This window comes from Macrotis lagotis, chromosome 2, assembly GCF_037893015.1.
Source record: "Macrotis lagotis isolate mMagLag1 chromosome 2, bilby.v1.9.chrom.fasta, whole genome shotgun sequence".
Classification (NCBI taxonomy): Eukaryota; Metazoa; Chordata; class Mammalia; order Peramelemorphia; family Peramelidae; genus Macrotis; species Macrotis lagotis.
The window spans coordinates 183,464,929-183,485,235 of NC_133659.1; the positions used below are offsets into that span (position 1 = coordinate 183,464,929).

General features: G+C 40.4%; 2 protein-coding genes across 13 annotated transcripts in view; one reads left to right on the forward strand and one right to left on the reverse strand.

Moving 5' to 3' along the window:
• UTP18 (UTP18 small subunit processome component) overlaps positions 1-2,716 on the reverse strand; it is a 42,213-nt gene extending 39,497 nt beyond the window's left edge. Inside the window, exon 1 of the mRNA XM_074223701.1 lies at positions 2,256-2,716. Coding sequence (XP_074079802.1) covers positions 2,256-2,618 — 363 coding nt within the window. The 5' untranslated portion in view covers positions 2,619-2,716. The remainder of the gene's footprint in view (positions 1-2,255) is intronic.
• A 391-nt stretch (positions 2,717-3,107) lies between these two features.
• The window catches only part of MBTD1 (mbt domain containing 1), a 79,539-nt gene continuing 62,339 nt past the window's right edge, over positions 3,108-20,307 (forward strand). For 4 of the 12 annotated variants that reach the window (XR_012475849.1, XR_012475850.1, XR_012475851.1 and 1 more), the window contains exon 1: positions 3,108-3,359. Coding sequence is in view for 8 of the 12 variants with exons in the window: in XM_074223691.1 (XP_074079792.1) it covers positions 3,339-3,359 (21 nt within the window). In the remaining 4 variants the exon portion in view is untranslated. Of the gene's footprint in view, positions 3,360-3,952; positions 4,414-13,667; positions 13,839-20,307 lie in introns of those variants that run through there. The other 8 variants (XM_074223692.1, XM_074223693.1, XM_074223694.1 and 5 more) reach the window with 7 other exon arrangements.

Consider the following 20,307-nt stretch of genomic DNA (forward strand, 5'->3'; position numbering starts at 1 on the left):
AAAGACAACTGAACTCAAGACTGTATATAGAGAAGAGGATCCAGGTCAGACCTTTGGGGATACCCAAGTTAGAAGGCAAGATATAATGATCCAGCTAAGGAAACTGAGGAGTGACCAGAAAAATTGGAAGGAGAAAATGAGAGCAGATCATGAAAATATAAAAATGACAAAGTATTCAGAAAGAAAAGGTATTCAGTAATATCAAATCTGCTAAAAAGTAAAGAAAAATGATGATTAAGAAAAAAAATCTGATTTGGTGATTAAGGTATCACTGAAGAGAACAGAAATATAAGAAAAGGCAAAACCATGGGCCCTGTAGTCCAGAAGTTCAGTCTAGGAAAGAGAGACAATATGCAAACTATATACAGAAGAGCTGTACATTCAAAGTGGAAAAGTAAAAAGGGGGGGAGGGGGGAGGAAGGAAGGGAGACGAAGTATGGTCTACTGCAGGAGACCTGAGAGGAACCATTCCTGGCATAGGGGACAGTCAAGAGATGGAGTGGCTTATGTAAAAAACAAAACAAGGACTCCATCACTGGGTCCTAGAATAGATGGAAGTATAAAAAGAAAGTAGTGAAGAATTTTAAATATCAAACATTTCATCCTCTATGTAATAATAAATGGGAGTTTACTGAGAAAAGGGGATGGGTGCATTTTAAGACTCTAAACTGCTCTTTGGGAAAATCAATTTAGTAGCTGAGTAGATAATGGATTGTAGTAGAGACCTGAGGCAGGGAGATCAAGCAGCAAACTACTGAAATGAGAAGACAAAGGAAAACATATACAAGATTTGCTGTGAAGATGGAAATGACTAGATTTGTTAACAGATTGCATACATAAGGTAAGATGGAAGAGTCGAGGATGACACTATGTTTGTAATACTGAGTGACCAGGAAAACAAGGAGTTAAGGAAAAAATCTGAAAAAGGTAAGAAGTTGGGGGGGGTAATAAAGTTCTGTTTCCAGTTTGAAGTGTCCCAATGTAAGTCAATGATAAGAGAATGAATGGAGATCAGGAAGAGAGGTTTGGGGCTGGATAAATAAATCTGAGAATGTATTTATTTATTTATAGTAAAGATGATTGAATCCAGAAAAGATGAGGTCACCAAAGGAAATGGTATAGAGCAGCGTTTGACAAATTATATACTTGAGGAAGGTGGCTAGGTGGCCCAGTGAATAAAGCACCGGCCTTAGAGTCAGGAGTACCTGGGTTCAAATCCGACCTCAGACACTTAATCATTACCTAGCTGTGTGGCCTTGGGCAAGCCACTTAACCCTATTTGCCTCGCAAAAACCGGAAAAAATATATATATACTTGGTACTGCTAAACAGTGTCAGTTAGGAAGAAAAAAAGCTGACAAGTATAAAAAAAAATCTAGAAAGGAATGAATAAATAGAAGATCAACAGGTTCAAAGCCTTCAGAATTCGAGGAGGATTAAAAAAAGAGATCAGCAATCAACAACAGGGAAACATAAAGACTGACAAATTGCTTTCTATGGGAGGGTGGGGGGGAAGGTTGGGGGGGGGATTGTAAAACTCAAATAAAATCTTTAAAAAAAAAGAGAGATCAGGTTAGCAATAGTCTTTGGTAACTTTGGAGAGTGGAATTTCAGCTGCATAATGAGATCCAGAGGACAGACTTGAGGGAAGAGAGAACACAACATGGAAGCACATATGGCCTAACCATAAGAGCTTTCTTAATTCTGACTAGGGCAAGAAAGGGCAATACAGTAGCAGGGATAGTCTGAGCAAGTGGTTTAAGGAAGAGAGAAACATGGTGTTGTTTAAAAGCAGCAGGACATTAGGGGGAAAAAATGTAAATTATTTAGAGTGGGGGGTAACAGAGGCAATCTGTCGTAGAAGTAGCAAAGGAAGTTGCAATTACAGAGGGTTGCCGGGTCAAGGGATATCTCTTAGGAGGGAAAAATGATGGCGATTATGGGAGCAGACGGACATCTGAACGTTGTGAAAGGAGGCACAGGAGCAAAGAGGAAAGTTCTCTGCAAGGTGAGGTCCCCCACTTCCAGGGAGGAAGGAGAAGGAAGAGTCAGGAAAAGATGGTTTGTAACAAAATCCCAGGGGAGGGCCAAGTTTCCTGCACGTGTGTGGGAATCTGAGGCAGGGGCGGGGGCCGGGCAGGGCCCGAGCTTACCAAGCCCACACGGGGTCGGGATCCGAGGGGAGTGAGGCCTCTGCAGGGACATCCTCCCCCCACCCCACCCGCTCCACGAGGCGCTAGCGGCGGGCAGGCTCACCCCGAGGCCCCGCAGCCGCCCCAGAAGCAGGTCCTCCTCGTCCACAGCGTCGTCGCCGAACACCAGCTCCTCCAGGCACCGCTCCGCCTCCGGTCTGTCGGCGCCCAGCGCCAGCCGGTGCAGCTGCTGCAGCCGCCTCTGCTCGTCGGCCGAGGAGGCGGAGGCGGCCGCGGCCCCGGCCCCGGCCCCGGCCCCGGTGGCAGGCCGGGGACAGGGCTTTTTCCGGCCCGAGCGGGCTGACTTGGAGACCTCTCGACTCCGACCGCGCCCCCGGCCCAGGACCCCTCCGCGCCCCCGGCGCAGACTGCCGCCTTGGTTCCAGCCCCGGCCGCGCTTGGACACCACGCTTCTGTCGGGCGGCATGGCTCAGCCCCGGGCTCTCTGAGAGTGTGAGTGAGCGGGACCGCAGGAAGCAAGCTCGGCGGAGACGCTGCTTCCGGCGCCGCGAAGGCCGATGGGTAGCGCTTAGTGCCTTTGCATGTGACCCGACACCCTTCCTACGTAACCTCCCACTCCCCTCGCGAGCCCCTCCCCACGTGACACTCCCTTGGTAAGACCTCATCCCAGCGGATGTAGGGGGGATGATGTCGAAATGGTTGTGATTGACGCCTCCTGCGAACCCGAGTTACAAAACAGATATCTACAAGAAAAAGCAATATGTAAATGTTTTTTAACGTCCTCATGCCCGACGCTCGGCTTGGTTTGGCTGCTCGGGTTAACGTCAGTGTAGGGCCTCTCCAACCCCCTCCAGGTTGGTAACGCCGGGAGAACACGGCGCCTGCCGAGACTCCAATGCAGGAAGAGAGGGAGGGCAAGGGGGAAGTGGGCCAATCGGGCCACGGGTCACGGCGCAGGCGCACTGGGCAGGGAGGGCTATGTTAATGTTGTTGATATCTTGGGGCCACCCGAGTTAAAGAGGTGGGGGGGAACAATTCGGGGGTCAGCGGAGCTGCGGAGGCGAGTCTGGGTTGAGGCGGGAACCCTCCCGCGGCTGCCGTCCCGGGGAGAGGCGCCGGCCCCCGCCGCGGGGAGGGGGCTCGGCGGGCCTGGGGAGCACAGCCCGCCTCTGCCCATGAGGCCCTGATGGAAAACACAAAGGATCTGGTGAGAGCGGAACGCGGCGGCGGCGGCTTTGTGTGGAAGCGGACGGGCTTGGGTGGGCGGCGGACCGCGAGGGTCCCCCCCGCCCCGGCCCCGCCGCCCCCTCAACTCCCCCCTCCCGCCTGCCCCGGGGGCCGTTAACGGCTTCCCGGAGCCGCCCCCTTCCCCAGAAAGCAGCCACCCTGGGCGAAGTGGGCGTCCGCGGCTGCGCCGGGGCCCGGGCACTGCCACGGCCGAGCCCAAGTTGTCCGCCCGGTCGGTCGCAGCCTGCGAGCCGTCTCCTCCCCTCCCCCCACCCGGGACTGCGGGACGGGGTCGCACGTGGTTGTGGAAACAGAGCCAGGGGGCGGAGTGCGGCGCAGACCCGGGGCCTCCCCCACCTCCCGGGTGGGGTGGGGAAGCGGGGTGTGGGGCTCCCCGCGGCTTGTCACGCCTGGGTGTTCGCGCGTGTCGAAGTTCCGCCTCCCGCTGACCTAGATTCCACCGAGTTGGCGTGAAGGAACGCGCGGTGAGGGGGAGTGGAGCAGTCAGCCAATGAACACGTTAGGAGCCTACTGTGTGCCGGCCCCGGCTCAGGACCGGGGCCAGGACCGGGGCCGGGACCCGGGCCGGCCCGAAGCGCTTCAGCTTCCGGGAAGCGCGGGCTCCAAAGACAGAGCGTGCCAACAGCTGTGTGCAAACATGCTCCATACGGCAGCCCTGGGGAAGAGCCCCAGAGGAAAGACGCTAAAAGCAGTCGGAGATAGTTCATGGAAAACTTGGAAGGTCCCCTGGGTTCCACACGGATCAAGGGAGACCGATTTTTGTATGGGGAAATCTAAAAAGTCTCTGGAGAGAATGTGCAATCCTCTTCTGAGGTGTATTCTCTCAGTTCACAAATACATGTTGCCTAAGTCGTTTTTCTTAGTCTTTTTTTGCTCTCTAAGGAATCCATCCTATTCACAGGTAGGGGACTGACTGGACAAAAATACTGCCCTCCATAGAAGCCCATCCTCCTTAGAAGAAACTAACTAATCTGCTTTCTAATGTGACTCTGCCCAGGTTCTTCAGAGTAAGAGTAAGAATACAAATTTTTAAAACCTTTTTCCCTCCTGAACACTTTCTCCCACCATTTTAATATTTGTAAAATGTCTTTTAACAACTTAACAACAAGTTAAGGGTATTTTGCAGAATTGTTTTTTGATCTTCCAGGAAGCACGGTAGAGTATTTTACTGTCATAGATATTAATTCAGGCAAAAATGAGCTCTAATTGTTTTTATTTAAGAATTTTCTCTTAGTGAACAGTGCTAACTAAAGTCAGTAAATCATTTCACTCAAATTAGGGATGGTAACTGCTATATAGAATGCTTCAATAGTTTTTTCCTCTTTCCAGTTTGAAAGCGTGAAAGAAATCTGAACATGTGCATACATGTTTGGTATCTGCAAAGTAATATGCTAGAGGAAATATTGGTGTTTCAGCTCCTGCTTCTCCCTGGTTCTGTTAGGCTCATTTACACCTATTCCCCCTCACCTTCACTTGCTTCAACCCCAGTTAGCAAGTAGGAAATTTGAAATTTACTGTGAAATTTACCCATGCTCAAACTGCAACTTTTTTTTTAAATGCTTAACTTCCAATGCTAGGGTTATTTTTATCTGTCCCTGTTTGTACTACCACCTTGTTTAGAGAAGAAACATTTCTTTTTTATTTTTAGAAGCCCATGTTCACAGGCTTCAAGTACTTTAACAATTGACTTTTAATAAGATATCTTTTAATGAGTATTTCTACAGAAGCTTCTAGTTTGGAATTTTCTGTATCCTATATATCTCTAATATATATCTCCATTTTAACTAATGTTGAGTTCTAGGGTATTTTCCAGATAACTTTTCAGATGAACTGTGAGAACTTAATTTAATTGACTTACTGGACAAGAAAAACAGGTTTGATACATATGCAGAAAGTCCTGTTTCACTTGTATTCTTCCCTTACACTTGGGTTATATATTGATTATAAAAGTACAATTGCATTGGTCTAAAAGCAAATAACAGCTTTAATTTAGGGGGAAATAATTCCATGTAATATAAATGAAGAGTGGCTCAATGAATGAATGAATGAAAGAGTATTAAGCCCTGAGGATACAAATAGAAAGCAAATACTGCCCCTAGTCTCAAGGAGCTCATGTTCTAATGGAGGAGACTGCATAGAGAGGGCATTTCTGCTATAGATCAGATGAGAAGGTCCAGGGATCTTAATGGTAAAGAAAAGGCAAGGTGTCTTTAACATCATTGTCATTGATAAATATTATATTAGTGTCAAGGACTTTGATGTTGAAACCTTCCTTTGGGGGCCTTTTTTAACAGCTGTGGTTGCTGAGTAGTCTGGGCTGGAGCATTTGCAGAAAGTTATACTTCTATCCCCAGAACTTATGGCACAGGATCTTGGGCTGCCTTCAATGGCATCCAGGGAAAAGTGTAATTTGGTGTTGTTCCCCTGGACAATAACTTATGGGCAGGACTGGAAATGGCCAGTGGTCAGTGGTCACAACTATTCGAGTCTCTATGGCAAATGAAAGGAATTCCTCAGTGGAGAGAACAATTTATTCCACAACTTTCTTAACTGTAAAATATTTGACTAGTCTTTTGAAATTTGGTATTTTTATTTAAAATTTAGAGAGCTATTTCAGTAAAACCCAGAAAATTCATATTAATCACAAGGATTAAAGTATGAAAGTGGCATAAATATTAGTTTAACTTTGTTGCTATAACTGGAAAACCTCCTACAATTGTAGGAATTAGCAATAATCATTTAAATATGACTGGAATTAATTTATGGGAATTTTTTTTAATTTGGAAATTTTTACCTTTATTTGTTGGAACCCACCAGAAATGAGAAACAATGGACTAAAAATCTTTATACAAGTTTCATAAATAAAGTAAAATTCAATTTGGGCAGCAATGGACTGGCCAAAAGGGAGTCCCCACTGGTTTAGAGACCAAAAGAACTGTGCAGCTCCATAGCTGATTAACTGTATACTTTGAATTGTTCTTTGTAAAAATAAGGGCATTGACTAGATGGTTACCTTCTATGAATTTATATTCTTGCACTGACAGTTTAGCTCTGACTTCACTGTAATCTGAACTTTACCCTAAAACATGGCTAGAGAACTCTGAAGTTGGAGTTTAAATTCCACTTCAGATACCAACTAGCTAAATCTCCCTAGAAAGAAGTATGTCAATGCAAAAGAAGCATTTATGAAGTATATTATGTTAAGTACTGTGCTAAGGACTTTACCAAGATGCCATTTGAACCTTACAACTACCCTTTTATTTTAGATGGGTGCTTTTATAATTCCTGTTTTACAGATGAGAAAACTGAAGAAGAAGACAGGATAAGTGGTTTGCCCAAAATTGTACAATGTAAAGAAGCTGGATTTAACTCTGGTCTTCCAGACTCCAGGCTCAAAATTCTTCTCCACCACATTACCTCTCAGTTAACAAACATTTAATAAATGTCTATTATCTACCAAGTACTGAGGATACAAAAATGAAAATGCCCTCAACATCTTATTGGAAAGCAACTTGTACATAAGTATATACAAAACAAATGGTACAGAAGGATTTTAAGAGAAGTAGGGATTCAGACAGACCGGTGGTGAGGGAAGTGAATTTCTGATCAATTGAGTGTCTGTCTTCAAGAATGAACCAGAAGACCAGTTTTGTCAGACCATTGAGTTTGTGAAAGGTAGAGAGTACTATACATGACCCGAAAGGTAGGTTCAGGTCAGGTTGTAAAGGACTATGGATGCCAAACAAAAGATTTTTGGTTTTGATCCTTGGAGCAATAGGGACCAACTGGAGGTCATTGATCAGGGCAGGAATAAGAGACCAGTGCTTTAGAAAAATTTATTTGGCAATAGATAAAGGAAGAATTAAAGAAGGAATAGACCAATTCAGAGGGTATTTCAGTTGTCTGAAAGGTGATGGAGGCATAAACTAGAATGATTATGTGAGAAGAAAAGAGGGATTTGAGGGTATGTATTCGATGAAGGGGGAATGAAGATTAGAGGGTGAATCTTAAGACTGCAAACCCAGGTGCATTAGAAAGATAGTAGTACTCTTCACAGAAAAAGGAAGTTATGGAGAGGAATGGATTTGGGGAGGAAGATACTTTGTTTTTTACCTCAGCCAGTTCTTTTAGTATCTTGAGAGATAATTCAGCAAATTCTATTGACTTGCTACTACTGAGAATGGTTAGGAAATAATGTCTTACCATTTGTTTTGGGTTTCATTTCTATAATAATCTTTTTTTTCCTATACTTCCTACTGTCCTTGATGAAGGAAAAAAATAGTTCAGTAATTCTGAATTGTATATTGTCTCTTATCACAATTTCAGTTCTCATTCATGACCTTTCAGCAACATTTGACATTGTTGACCTCTTCCTCCTGGATACTATTTCCAGTCTGGGTTTTTGTGACAATACTTTCTCTTGGTTTTTCTACCTGTCTGGCCTGTCTTTCTCCATCTCCTTTGCTGGATCCTCATTCATGTACTTCCTCCTAACTGTAAGTGTATATCCCAAGGTTCTTTCCTGGGCCTGTTGTCTTTCTCTTGATAACGTTATCAGATTCCAGGGGTTTGATTATCACCTCTATAAAGATGACTTCCAGGCCTAAATATCTATCCCCAGTCTCTCTCCTGAGCTCTAGTCTCCCATCACCAACCATCTACTTGACACTTCAGACTAGATGTCCCATAGGCACTTGTGCTTATGTAAACAGAAGTTTATTCTTTAATTCAAATCCTTTTTGATTTTAAGGGAGGTGATCCAACATATCTTTCCTCTGAACTTTTCTATGTCTGCTTTCCCCTAATCGAGAATATACACTAAACTTTACTCAGGGTTCCCCTCCTAGTTTTACAAATACCAAATTGGAATATTAATTTCTTCTTTCCCAGTCTGCTTATTTGTTAGACAGATCTAAAAATTGCTTCTTTGCCTTCTGAAGGAAGAAATTATCAACAAGGCAATCTTCTTTACCGGGGGGGGGGGGGGGGGGGGGGGGGAGCTATAGCAGGTATCTAGGTAGTTCAGATTGCCCTGTCCTAGTTTTGTGATCTGCTTTCTGAAGTCATCTTCCATTTTCTCTTTCTGCCTGGGAGGTCTCTCTAGGATAATCCTAGCCGCTTACTACTTCCGTTTCTTTTACCCAGTCATTTGGCAGTTTCTCAAACCTGTTTCCCCTTGGGTTCTTAGATTTGAACAAAGGAATTTATCACTATGGTCTAGTAGAAAGGACCCCTGATTAACAACATCTCTCCTATGTATTTCTTCTTCACCCACCCACCCAGTCCCTCTGACAGTGCTACTACCCTGCTGCAAGGCTTCACCACCTTACCCTTAACTATTGGAATAGGAGGATAGGGAGGGGAGGGCATAAGCATTATATGCCAGGTACTGTACTAAGGACTTTAGAAATATTTTGTCATCAATCCTCACAATGGCCCTTGGGTGTGGGTGCTATTCTTGTCCCTGTTTTACAGTTGAGGAAACTGAGGCCCAGGGTCACACAGCTACTAAATATCTGAGGCATTTGAATCAGGTCTTCCAGTTCCTAGGCCCATGCTTTATCCATTCTCTCCTGGTGCTGCTTCTAGGAATAGCCTGTTGGTGGGTCTCCCATGCTTCAAGTCTCTCCCTACTAGTGTCATTCTCTACTCGCCTGCCAAAGTAATTTTCCTAAAGAGTAGGTCTGGAAAAAAAAGAGAAAAAATTAAAAAAGAAGAGTAGGTCTGCCCCATCCCACCCTCATTTCCCTCAGTAAATTCTAGTGGTTCCCTATCACAGGTGGGATGAGACATAAAACCCTTTGTTTGAGATTTAAGCCTGTTTTCCTCCTTTCCTTTCCTCCTTAAAGTCTTAGACTTTACACATACTCTAGAACCTGATGATAACAAGTCACCTTGTTTTCTTCATGCAACACTCCGTCTCTGAAATTGGTGATGCTTTATTACTTGTCCCCTGTGCCAGAGATAAAGGCCAGCTCTTTGTTACTGCCTTCTTGTTTTCCTGGCTTTCTTCAAGACTCAAAGGTCATCTTCAGGAGGCCTTTCCCAGTCTTCCCTACTATGAATGTCTTCCTTTGAGGATTACTTCCATTTTTACTATTTATATCTTGTATATACCTGGTTTTTATATATAGTCTCTCCCATTGGAGTGTAAACCTCTTCAGAGAAAGTGATTTTTACTTTGTATCCTCAGAGTTATTAATATAATGCCTGGCACATAGTAAACTCTTAATAAATGCTTGTTGATGGATTATATAGTTCAAATCTACCTCCTCTTGTTAAGATTTCAAGTCTACTTTGTTTCCCTGTCATGTGACCATAAGTGTGCTTACTATCCCTCTTATTATGAATCTCTCACCCTCTTCAAAATTTAAGGTACATCTTTTGTTTTTTATGGTATTCAAAGGTTCTTTGTGGACGGTTTCTCTCCATCCCTCTTCTCCTCACTCCTGCACTCTAGCTACTATTCTTTTCTTCCTTCTCCCCTAGAACTTTTGACTTTGCTCCTGGTACTTCCTTTAGCTCTGGAAAGTGAGCTTTCTCCTTATCTTCCCAGGCACCTGGCCTCTGAATCCCTTTGTCAGCCATTTCTAAACAAATCGGCTACTCATACCCCCCCTCCTTCTTGCTCCCCTTTATTTAGTTATGGACTATCTGGCTTTTCTTGTATTTGTAATCCCTTGTATTTAGCATAAATGACTGCCACAAAGGAAGCAGTTGATAAGTGCTTCATCATCATCATCATTCATTTCAAGACCTCCTGATCAGATTCCTAAGCCTTTTAGCAATGGGGCTCAGGTTCTTTCTCTGAAAAATAAAGGGGTTCTAGCTCCATGCTTCCTCCCGACTCTTACATTCATGGACTATATGGCCTGTGTTAAGCATTCATTCTTTACCCTGATTCTTACGAAAGATCTTGTTGTACCAGCATCTCAAGCCCTCACCTAGAAATCTAAATCCCTTTACCCAGAAACTTCTTCACTCTTTATTCACATTCAATATCTTTCATACTCTTCTGAAGCTCCTCCTTGAGCAAAAGTGATAACAAATAATACCTCTTTACTTTTTGATCCATTATTAGGAGACTTCTGTCAGATTGTCACATACAGGAGAAAATCTAAAGAAATCCAGCTTCCAACCACTTAACACCTTATGCTTCCTCAGCTCTCCCCCCTTGTCTTTTCTCCTCTGTGTCTTCCATCCCCTCCCTGCCCATCTAATGTTGACTCATTCTTCATCCCTCGAGATGCCCACACTATGGTAGGTTTTTTGTGAGCCTAGAATCTAATTTCCCCCCAAGAAGTTATATAAGTTTGTTAGTGCCAAGGAGAGTGTGATTGTGCTGCTGACAATGCCTGACACAGGCCATAATGTCTCAGAATATAAGAGCCAGAAGGAAGTGTGAAGGTCGAACCGCTTCATTTTTCAGAGGAAGAACCTGAACCCAGAGAGGTAAAGAACCAGAATGTGGGCCTCCTCCCTCCCAACCCAGTGCTCTTTCACTTAGATCATTTCCTCTATGATTGACCTTTAGACTCTCAAAGAATAGTAACAAAAGGTGACTAGGAATTTATAAAGGTGACTAGGAATTTATAAAACTGTTTATAAAACTATTATTTTACTTATTAGCCATGGTTGTCTGATCTAAAAACCCCACATTTTACAAATTGAGACTGTCAAGTCCAGAGAGCTCTGGTCACTTTACCTAGGCTTTGCTAGCATAGCAATTAGGATATAAGTCCAAAGCTTCTCGTTCTAAGTTCACGTCCTTCACTACACTGGTGTTTGGTCTAAGATTAGCAGTCTGTTTTTATTAAATTTCTGCCTTAGCATAATTAAGAATCCTCTTGCCCAGAGAATTACTCCAGACATACTTTTAATATCGTTTTCTAGCACCCATCCTAATGTGCTGTATTTTCACCTATATCATCTAATTTGATTTCATAATGTTCACATAAGTCATTTAAATATATGCTATATACTAAGAGCCCCGTCCTCAAAAACCTGCCCAATAAGAACAAGTTATCACCTTAGTTGGGAAAATAAGATGAAAACATTTAATGACTTATCCAAGGTCACTTATCTATAATAGAACTGAAACTTGAATTGAAGTTCTCTTATTCAATTGGAGGCAAAAATTCTGTCCTAGACTTTTGTAAGCTGTTTCACAGTTTCATAGCATGGCTTCCTCTTAAATAGGTCGTAAGTAATATTAAATATTTTTCTTAGAATATTGTCACTATTCACTGTACTGAGGAGGTGTTGGTTTAGCTAAATGTTCTTGAACCAATATGGCAAGGCCAGTATTATATGTTTCTATAAACTATGATCCACTCAGACATTGGGAATGTTGAAAATATGTTGATACTGCTATAAACATTCCTCTTTATAATGGGAGTGTTTTTATTTTGTTTTAAGTTGTACTCTATAAGAGCTACCTTTTCTCTCTTTTCCCCCCTTCCTTTTTCTTGGGTCCAGGGAGCTCAAGCATTAATTCATCGTTTTGTGGTATGGATGATTAAAACAAACTAAAGGCTAAGTATTTGAAAGGTGTCCTGTATTCATTGATTTGTTGGTTGAGGGGGGTATCTATGGGGAGAAAAGGGACGATGTAGCAAGTATATATGTGTGTGTGTCCTACAGGTGAGTGATTGAGTGGGGGTAGCCATGTCTATCCACTAAGTTTGTCCTTTGAGGGGGAAGCTAAAGCAAGGCCACATTGCTTAGAATGAGAAAAGAATCAGAGATAGGAAATAGCCCTTCTTATGAAGACAATTAGCCTCCCTGAGCTTCAGTCCTCAGATGATGGAACCTACAGACATGGAGGTAAAAAGGACTATTTCTAATAAGGCCTGAGCTTATCAGAAAGACCCAACTAGTAGAATTTAAAATTGACTGATTAAAATGCCATTTTTCTCGTTTTACAGAAGGGACAAGACAAGAACATTTCTAGGTTGCTGGAATATAGAGATCATAAAGGGAGTCTCTTAGATCTCTTAGGAATGTTTTTTAAAAACATTTTTTTTAATAGAGCCCTGGCCCTGAGTTCAAATGTGTCTCCAGACATGACTCACAAATATATATATAACTTTTTCATTATAAACTTAGTCATCAATAAATACAAATTTAAGAACATTTAAAGAAGAATTAAGAAAATTTTATGTGAGGCCAGCAACTTTGTTCTATGGAAGTCTTTTAAGTAAATAATAAATTTAACAAGGTAATAACATAATCATTTTATTCATGTCCTCTTCTGAGCTTTTTTCTATTTTGCTTATAATCTTTCTGTCTTTTCTTTTTTCTTTATTGTTTTCTTTCTCTCTTTTCCTACTGTGTGGACTCTTTAAATAAAGTATGTTCCCAGGAGTCTGGGGGCAAGAAAAGTCTTCCTTATTTAACTTCTCCTGGAGAAGAGGGGCAAGAAAAACAAAGCTAAAAGAAGTGGTAGTAGGGATGACACCCAAGGCACTGACTGAGGTTAAATGAAAGTGAAGACTTTCTGATGAGGGGAGCCTGGAAGAGATGGGGATGGCCTCCCAAGACCTCATGGCCTAATATTTGACATTAATAGTATCTCTCATAATTTATGCTTATTCGTACAACCATACATGTGACAGAAAGAATAAGCAAAAAATTTCTTCTTTAGCTGAGGTTTTTATATTCATTTGAGAGTTGACACTTTCCCACCTCTGTGACAGAATGGGGAATAGATTCTTGAGAAACTAAGCAGCTTCCCAAATGCTAATGTGAGGAAGGTCTTCACATTATGCCTTTATATCATTTGTCATGTTCAGAAACCAATTCCAGAGCCAAATATTTTCAATAATTGAAGATACTATTTCCTTTTATTATAGATAGGTTGATGGTAAATTAACAAATTCTTTTTCATATTTAATAGTTAAAAGAAACATAATTATTACCTGTATTACAATTGTGAATTTATTTTACCCATATATGATTTTGTCTAGACTAAATCCCTTGGGAAGCAGTGGTGCTTAGTGGATAGAGGGCCAGACTTGGAGACCTGGTTCAAATCCCACCCCCAATATTTAGTAACTATGACAAGTCATTTAAATTTTCTGAGCTTCAGTATCTTCAACTGTAAAATAGGGATAGTAATATTTCTTCTTTGTGGGAGTGTCATCCATTTCCCAGCCCCTCTCTGTAAGTGTGTTCCTAGTGTCTGTCCTGTGTGCTCTTTCTACCTGTGTACCCTCTATCAGAAATCTCATCAGCTCACATGGGTTCAATTATCATCTCTGTGCAGACTACACAGCTTGGTGCAGTGGAGAAAGTGCTGGATGTGGAGTTAGAACCTTCGTTCAAATCCTGGCTCTGCTACTTATTCCCTGTGTGACCTTGAACAAGTCCCCTTATCTCTCTGGGCCTCAGTTGCCTCATCTTAAAAATGAGGGAGTTGGACTAGATGACCTTGAAGGTAAGGTCCCTTCCACCTCTAAATCTGCCTTCTTTTGACTTCTAGAACTACATATCCAGCCTTCATCTCTCTCTCTCTTCTACTGTAATCCCACATCAATAATTTCCTGTTATTTCTTTCTTAGGCCAAAGGCAACTCAGCATGAACCAAGCAAACTCCCTAGTTCTCCAACCCTCTTGCTTTTCTGTCAGGGATACCACATAATTCATTCACCCAGGTTTACAATTATGAGATCAGCCTCAACCCTTGATTCCCTCTTCTCTTATATCCAGTCATTTGCCAGGTATTATTGATTTTTCCTCCTTAACATCTTTTGCATCTGTTTCCTTTTCTGTACTCACACCACAGCCACACTTCTTTTATCACTTCTCTCCTGAATGCTTTTAACAGCCCTTTTTTTGCTCTCTCCCCTCTCTAATCTAATTTCAGCACCAGTGATCTTTAAGCCCAATTCTGATCATATAACTGACTCAGGAAACTTCCAGAGTTCTCTTTTAGCTCTAAGATAAGAAACAAATTGTACTGTTTGAATTTAAACCTGTTCATTGTCTGACTCCAAGTTGCCTTTCCAAGCTAATTTCACATTATTTCTCTTTACATACTCTACAATCCATCCAGACCATCCACCCCACCATCAGTAACATTTCATCACCCACATCCCTGCCTTTTTTAGCTCCCCATTCCTAGCATGCCCTTCCTCATCTCCATCTCTTGAAGTCCCAGACTCCCTTCAAAATTCAGCTCTTTTACTACTACCTGTGCCCCTCAATTGTGGTTGCTTTCCTCAGCCCCAGTACTAAAAGAAATTTGTTTTTCATTTGTATATATTCTGTATCTATTTACTCCTGCTCTGGGAGGACAAGGATTGTTGTTTATTGTTCTTTTTGTAATTCCACCACCTAGCTTAGTTCATAATAGATGCTGCTTACGGAATACTTACTGAATTGAATTGTATTTGCTAGTTCAATTTTATTTTCAGTTTCTTTCCTTCCTATCTCTACCAATTGAGAAAACAAGAAAAATAAAACCTTTTATAATTATGTGTGATCAAGTAAATTAAATTCCCACATTAACCATGTCCCCCCCAAAATAAGCTTAGTTAACTCTACATGAGTTCCTTACCTGTCTGGAGGTGGGCAGCATATTTTATCATGAGTACTTGGAAACTATGACTGCTTCCATTGTGAATCAGAACTCTTTCAAGGTTGCTTATCTTTACAATATTGTAATTTGTATGAATTCTTCTAGTTCTGTTCATTTCACTTTATATTAGCTCATTAAAGTTTCCTCAAGTTTTTTCTAAAACAATCCTCATCATTTCTTACAGTACAGTAGTATTCCATCACATTCGTATATTGTAACTGGTTTGGCCATATCTCAATTGATACAGTTCTTCCTTCAGCGGTATACATATACATATACATATACATATACATATACATATACATATACATATACATATACATATACATATATCCATCCATTATAGAGAGGATTAGCATAGGTGACACTCAGTTAATGGAAGGGGACACCCTCCACCCTTACTTCATTTTATTTAAGCACTCTGAAAATTTTATAGTGATATGTATGTAGCTGTTATCACTTTTAGTAAATTTTCTAGTAAGAAGGTTCATCTAGATGCAAATTATAATAGAGAAATAAAACCTTTAAAATGAATATTTATGATAGCTTTAATCTGTTCCTTATTTTTTGCCAGTATAAAGTAAGACCTTTTGATGACTTTAAATATACTCTTCAAAAAATACAATTGCTGTTGTGGAGTCAATTTTAAAACACTGGAGGTTTTAATTTAGCAGCAATATTGCATTTAAATAGTGACATTCCATTTTAGCTGAAGGTTATTTTCATTGAAATTTAGAATGTTTGAAGTAGTTTTACCAAAGATATCACTCCACATAAACCCTAGTGACACTGACAAAGTTCCCTTTGATTTGCTGAGTCCTTTTCTCTAATGCCATGCATTTACACTGCCCCCCCATGTTGTTAATATACTGTTTTCTCAGATTTTACCTGTTAAAATCCTTCCTTTACTTAAATGCTGAGCCCAAGTATTACCTCTTCCATCAAGTGCCCTGACTCTTGAATCAAATATTGAGTTCAAAACAACTCTGATATTTATTTTCGAGGTTATCTTGGGCAAATCAGTTAACCTATATGGGCTCCAGCATCCTTGTCTATAAAATGAGCAAATTAGACTAGATAGCCTCAGATCCTTTGAAGCATTAGAGGATTTCCTCGTACCCTTCTAATCATTCCTGGATTCTCTCTTTCTTGCCTCCAAGTTATCTTAGCACTTTGTATATCTACCTTAATACTTAGCATATTGTTATTGTGTCATTTTTAGTCACATTTTTCATCGTGACCCCATTTAGAGTTTTCTTGGCAAGGACACTGGAGTGATGTGCTGTTTTCTGCTCTAGTTCATTTTATAGATGAGAAAACTGAGGCAAATAGGGTTAAGGGACTTGCCCAAGATTATTGAGGCTGAATTTGAACTTGGGAAGAGGTATCTTCCTGACTTCAGGTCTGGCTGGCACTCTAGCCTTTGGACCACCTTGCTGCCTTAATAGCATATCCCCTATTTCTTTTCCTGTACTAGACTATAAATTCCTTAAGATTAGCCATTCTTTTCCATTTTAACATCTGTAACATCTTCCCTGATAATTGCAATCTCACAAATCTGAAAAAAGAATGGGGAGTTAACAGCTGGATTTCATAGCATTGTGGAGCAGTACAGAGGATACCCTTTCCATTGAGGGGGGAATTTGTAACATAGTGATGGACTTATGGCTTCAATAATAATAGCTATTGCTGACATAACAATGACTCTCTCATAAAGCATGTGTGAGAAAAGGCCTACCCATACTACTAGGAAATATGGAAAATTGACCTATTGGGCTGATCACATACCTGCCTTACCCTCTAAAATTCAAATCAACTAAACCAACTATATTTGATGCCTTTCCAGTGATTTCCCAATTTGTTTTTCTTTTTGTGTTCCCAGTGCCTAATATAATACTTGGGACATAGGTGAGCACTTAATGCTTTTCCATTCTAATTGAATGACTGTGAAAACAAATCCTAAAGAAAATTAAAAGTATGGTTTTATCATCTCATATTTATTATATACTTAATAGTTACAGAAGTTTTATGTTTGTGTGTGTGTGTGTGTGTGTAAACATAGCTCATTGTATTCTCCCAATAATTTAATCTTTTGATCTATCATCTTCATTTAACATAATTAAATCACATTTTCCTAAAATCCCCAAATCTTCCTCCTTTCTCTGTCTCACTCCCCTTCTCCCTCCTCCTTTTCTCTCTAACACATCTTGGTTTCTACTTTAATGAGAAGATGTAGTCTGTCTGACATGAACTCCCTCATTTCTCATCATCTGTTCCTTTTGTAAGTATTTTATTTTCAATTCCAAATTCTCTCCCTTCACCCCTTCCCCACCCATCAAGAAGACATGAAACATATTTCTCATTTTACATATGAAATTAATCAACATCTGTTTAAAAACTTAACCATCCTTTCTCTCCATCAAGTCTCTCCCTTTGTTTACTCCTTACAAAAATGCCCACAACTTTCCACTTACTTTTTTTTTTAAAGCCTTCCTCTTTTTCTTGTCATCCTCCATGTTATTATTTATTCTGGCTTCCATTTTTATCAGTCTTTTGAAATTGTTTCCTTCAGCGTCCCCATTGGCCTCTTAATTGTCAATTCCAGTGACTTTTCTCAACCTTAAGCTTAAAGCATTTGCTACAGTGATTCCTCCTCTTTGAAATTTTCCTCTTTCAGTTATCATAATGCTATTTTCTTCTACTTGTCACATCCTTTGACTTAGCTCTGAAGCTTTTAAGTGGTTCCTCTTCTTTTTCAGTTTACATTACTTCAGTTTTTATCTCTTCAATTGACTCCTAGATTTTTATTTGTAATCCTGATCTAAATTTCTACCTGCCTATTGGACAAATCTAGTACATAAACCATTAGTTATTTAAGCTTAATACGTCCAGAATTGAACACATCATTTTTTCTCCAAAACACTTGTCCTTTCCCTTCATATCTCTAGTTCTGATGATGATAGCAACATTCCCCCTGCTTCACTCTTCCTTATTTTTCATACAGTTGCCACAACCTAATCCTTCTTGCCCATTTATCTCTCACTTTTGTGTTCCCATTGACACCTCCAGGATTCAGACTTTAATTTCTTCTCATTTGAACTATCCTAATAGCTTTCTGATTGGTATCCCCCCGCTTCTAGTCTCTTTCTCTCTTGTTCACATTCACCCATAGGTTCACTCATAAGGAATCAATTCAATATGTGATCCTCACATAGCTACTAAATTAATTTTCTTTATGCCTAAGTTTAATCACGTCCCTTTTCCCAGAGAACTTGAATACCTTCACATCACCTACAAGACAAAAATAAATTCAGTAGCTTAAAATTTAGTATCCACTAGTCTTTCCACATGCCTTCCCAACCTTATCTTACATTATTCTTCTTCACATACACTCTACATTTAGCCAAATTAAATCACTTGTAATTTTCCAATCTCAATCTAATTCATTCTAGTGCCATTCATTTTTCAAGTTACTATCTTCCGATGGATTACCCAGAACAGTTAATATAAATGAGCAATGAGTTGGGCCCAGAATTGAACAAGAAGAGAAGAGTAAGCTAGGATGTCTTTAGGAAATTTTGATGCTCCTTTAATGACCCCAAGCCTCTCCAATTTTTTAATATGAATATTCTACAAAGTATTCTTCAATATCTGGAGCAAAACAGTTTTTGAAGAATTAAAAATAAGTATCACTCTGTGGTTAAGAGCAAACTGCAGTGTATCTCCAGAAAGGAAGTAAAGACAGAATAAAAAAAGTAATCATTCAGAATACATTGACTAGGTTAAGAAAGGGTCTTGGTCTTAGACGAAGAATAACCTGTAGGTAACTTAAGTGTATCACTATTATTTTCACAACATCAAAAGAAAGCAAGACATGTCTCTAGAACCTCATGTGGAACCCCCAAAGGAGGATTTTATCGATAGAGGGAATGTCAAATTGACAAGATCTTACATCCATTTGAATCTCCTTCATAGCTAGAGTGTGGTATATGCACATGAATTTTTCATTTCCCCTAAGGATCACCTGATTGTAGGCATCTTCCATGATCCTTTCTCTCATTCCCCTAGTTCTGAATAGTCAACACCCTCTATTCATCTCTGATACCAGTATCTCCCTTTAACCATGCTCTAACTTATACTATCATGTGTATGTAGATATAGATAGATATATGTATCTCATCCCCATCTTCTCCCCTCTCCTAGCTCCTTGAGGGTAGAAAATAACATTTTTATGGGGTGGCTAGGTGGCGCAGTGGATAAAGCACTGCCCCTGAAGTCAGGAGTACCTGGGTTCAAATCCAGTCTCAGACACTTAATAATGACTTAGCTGTGTGGCCTTGGGCAAGCCACTTAACCCCATTTGCCTTGCAAAAACCTAAAAAAGAAAAAGAAAATATCATTTTTTCATGCCTATAATCTCTGCATTTAAACAAGGTAGTAATATTTACTGATGAGTAAGTACTCTATTATGACCCCCATCTTATGGACCAAGGAATCAAGCTCAAAGAGGTTTAAAAAATATTTTACTGGGGCAGCTAGGTGGTGCAGTGGATAGAGCACTGGCCCTGGAGTCAAGAGAACCTGAGTTCAGATCCAACCTCAGACTTAATAACTGCCTAGCTATATAACTTTGAGCAAGTCATTTAACCCCACTGCCTTGCAAAAACAAAACAAAACAAAAATCTTACTCAAAATCTAAGTGCTAATAATCCCACTCTAAATCTCATTTAGAACTAGTATTCAAAGTTAGAAGTCAAAGTTAGAATTTAATGAATAATAAATTTCATTTATGCACAGTGCTTCATACCAAAATGGCTTTATAAGTACCATTTCCCTCACAGTAGTCATTTAGAGGGAGCTCTGAGATGTTCTTATAGAATAGCAATTTAGGTACTGAATTGTTGGGAATTGCTTTTATAACCTTTGGCACGTGCTTTTAAAAATTTCTAGTTTTGAGGGCATTACTCATCTACATTTTATCTTTCATATTTTAACTAGTTTTATTACTTGATAATGACTCTTGTTACAATTAGAAGTATAACTATTTGTTGAGTAATGGACTTTGTAATTATACTTGATAACTACCCATTTACCCATTCATCATCCCCCAACCTCCAGTTATTTGAAACAGACAGTTGGTTTTGGAAGTTTTTGTCACATTCTTCAGATGATAGCAGTTTTTCAGTGGCAACATGAAGAAAATCTTTCCAAAGAAAAGGTGCTTCCCCCTCTAAGGAGAAAACAGCTGTTGCTTCTCCTGAGTAACAATGATACAGCCAATGGCACTGTCAGGGGTGAGGTGATCCATTAAGGATTCAGAGGAAGA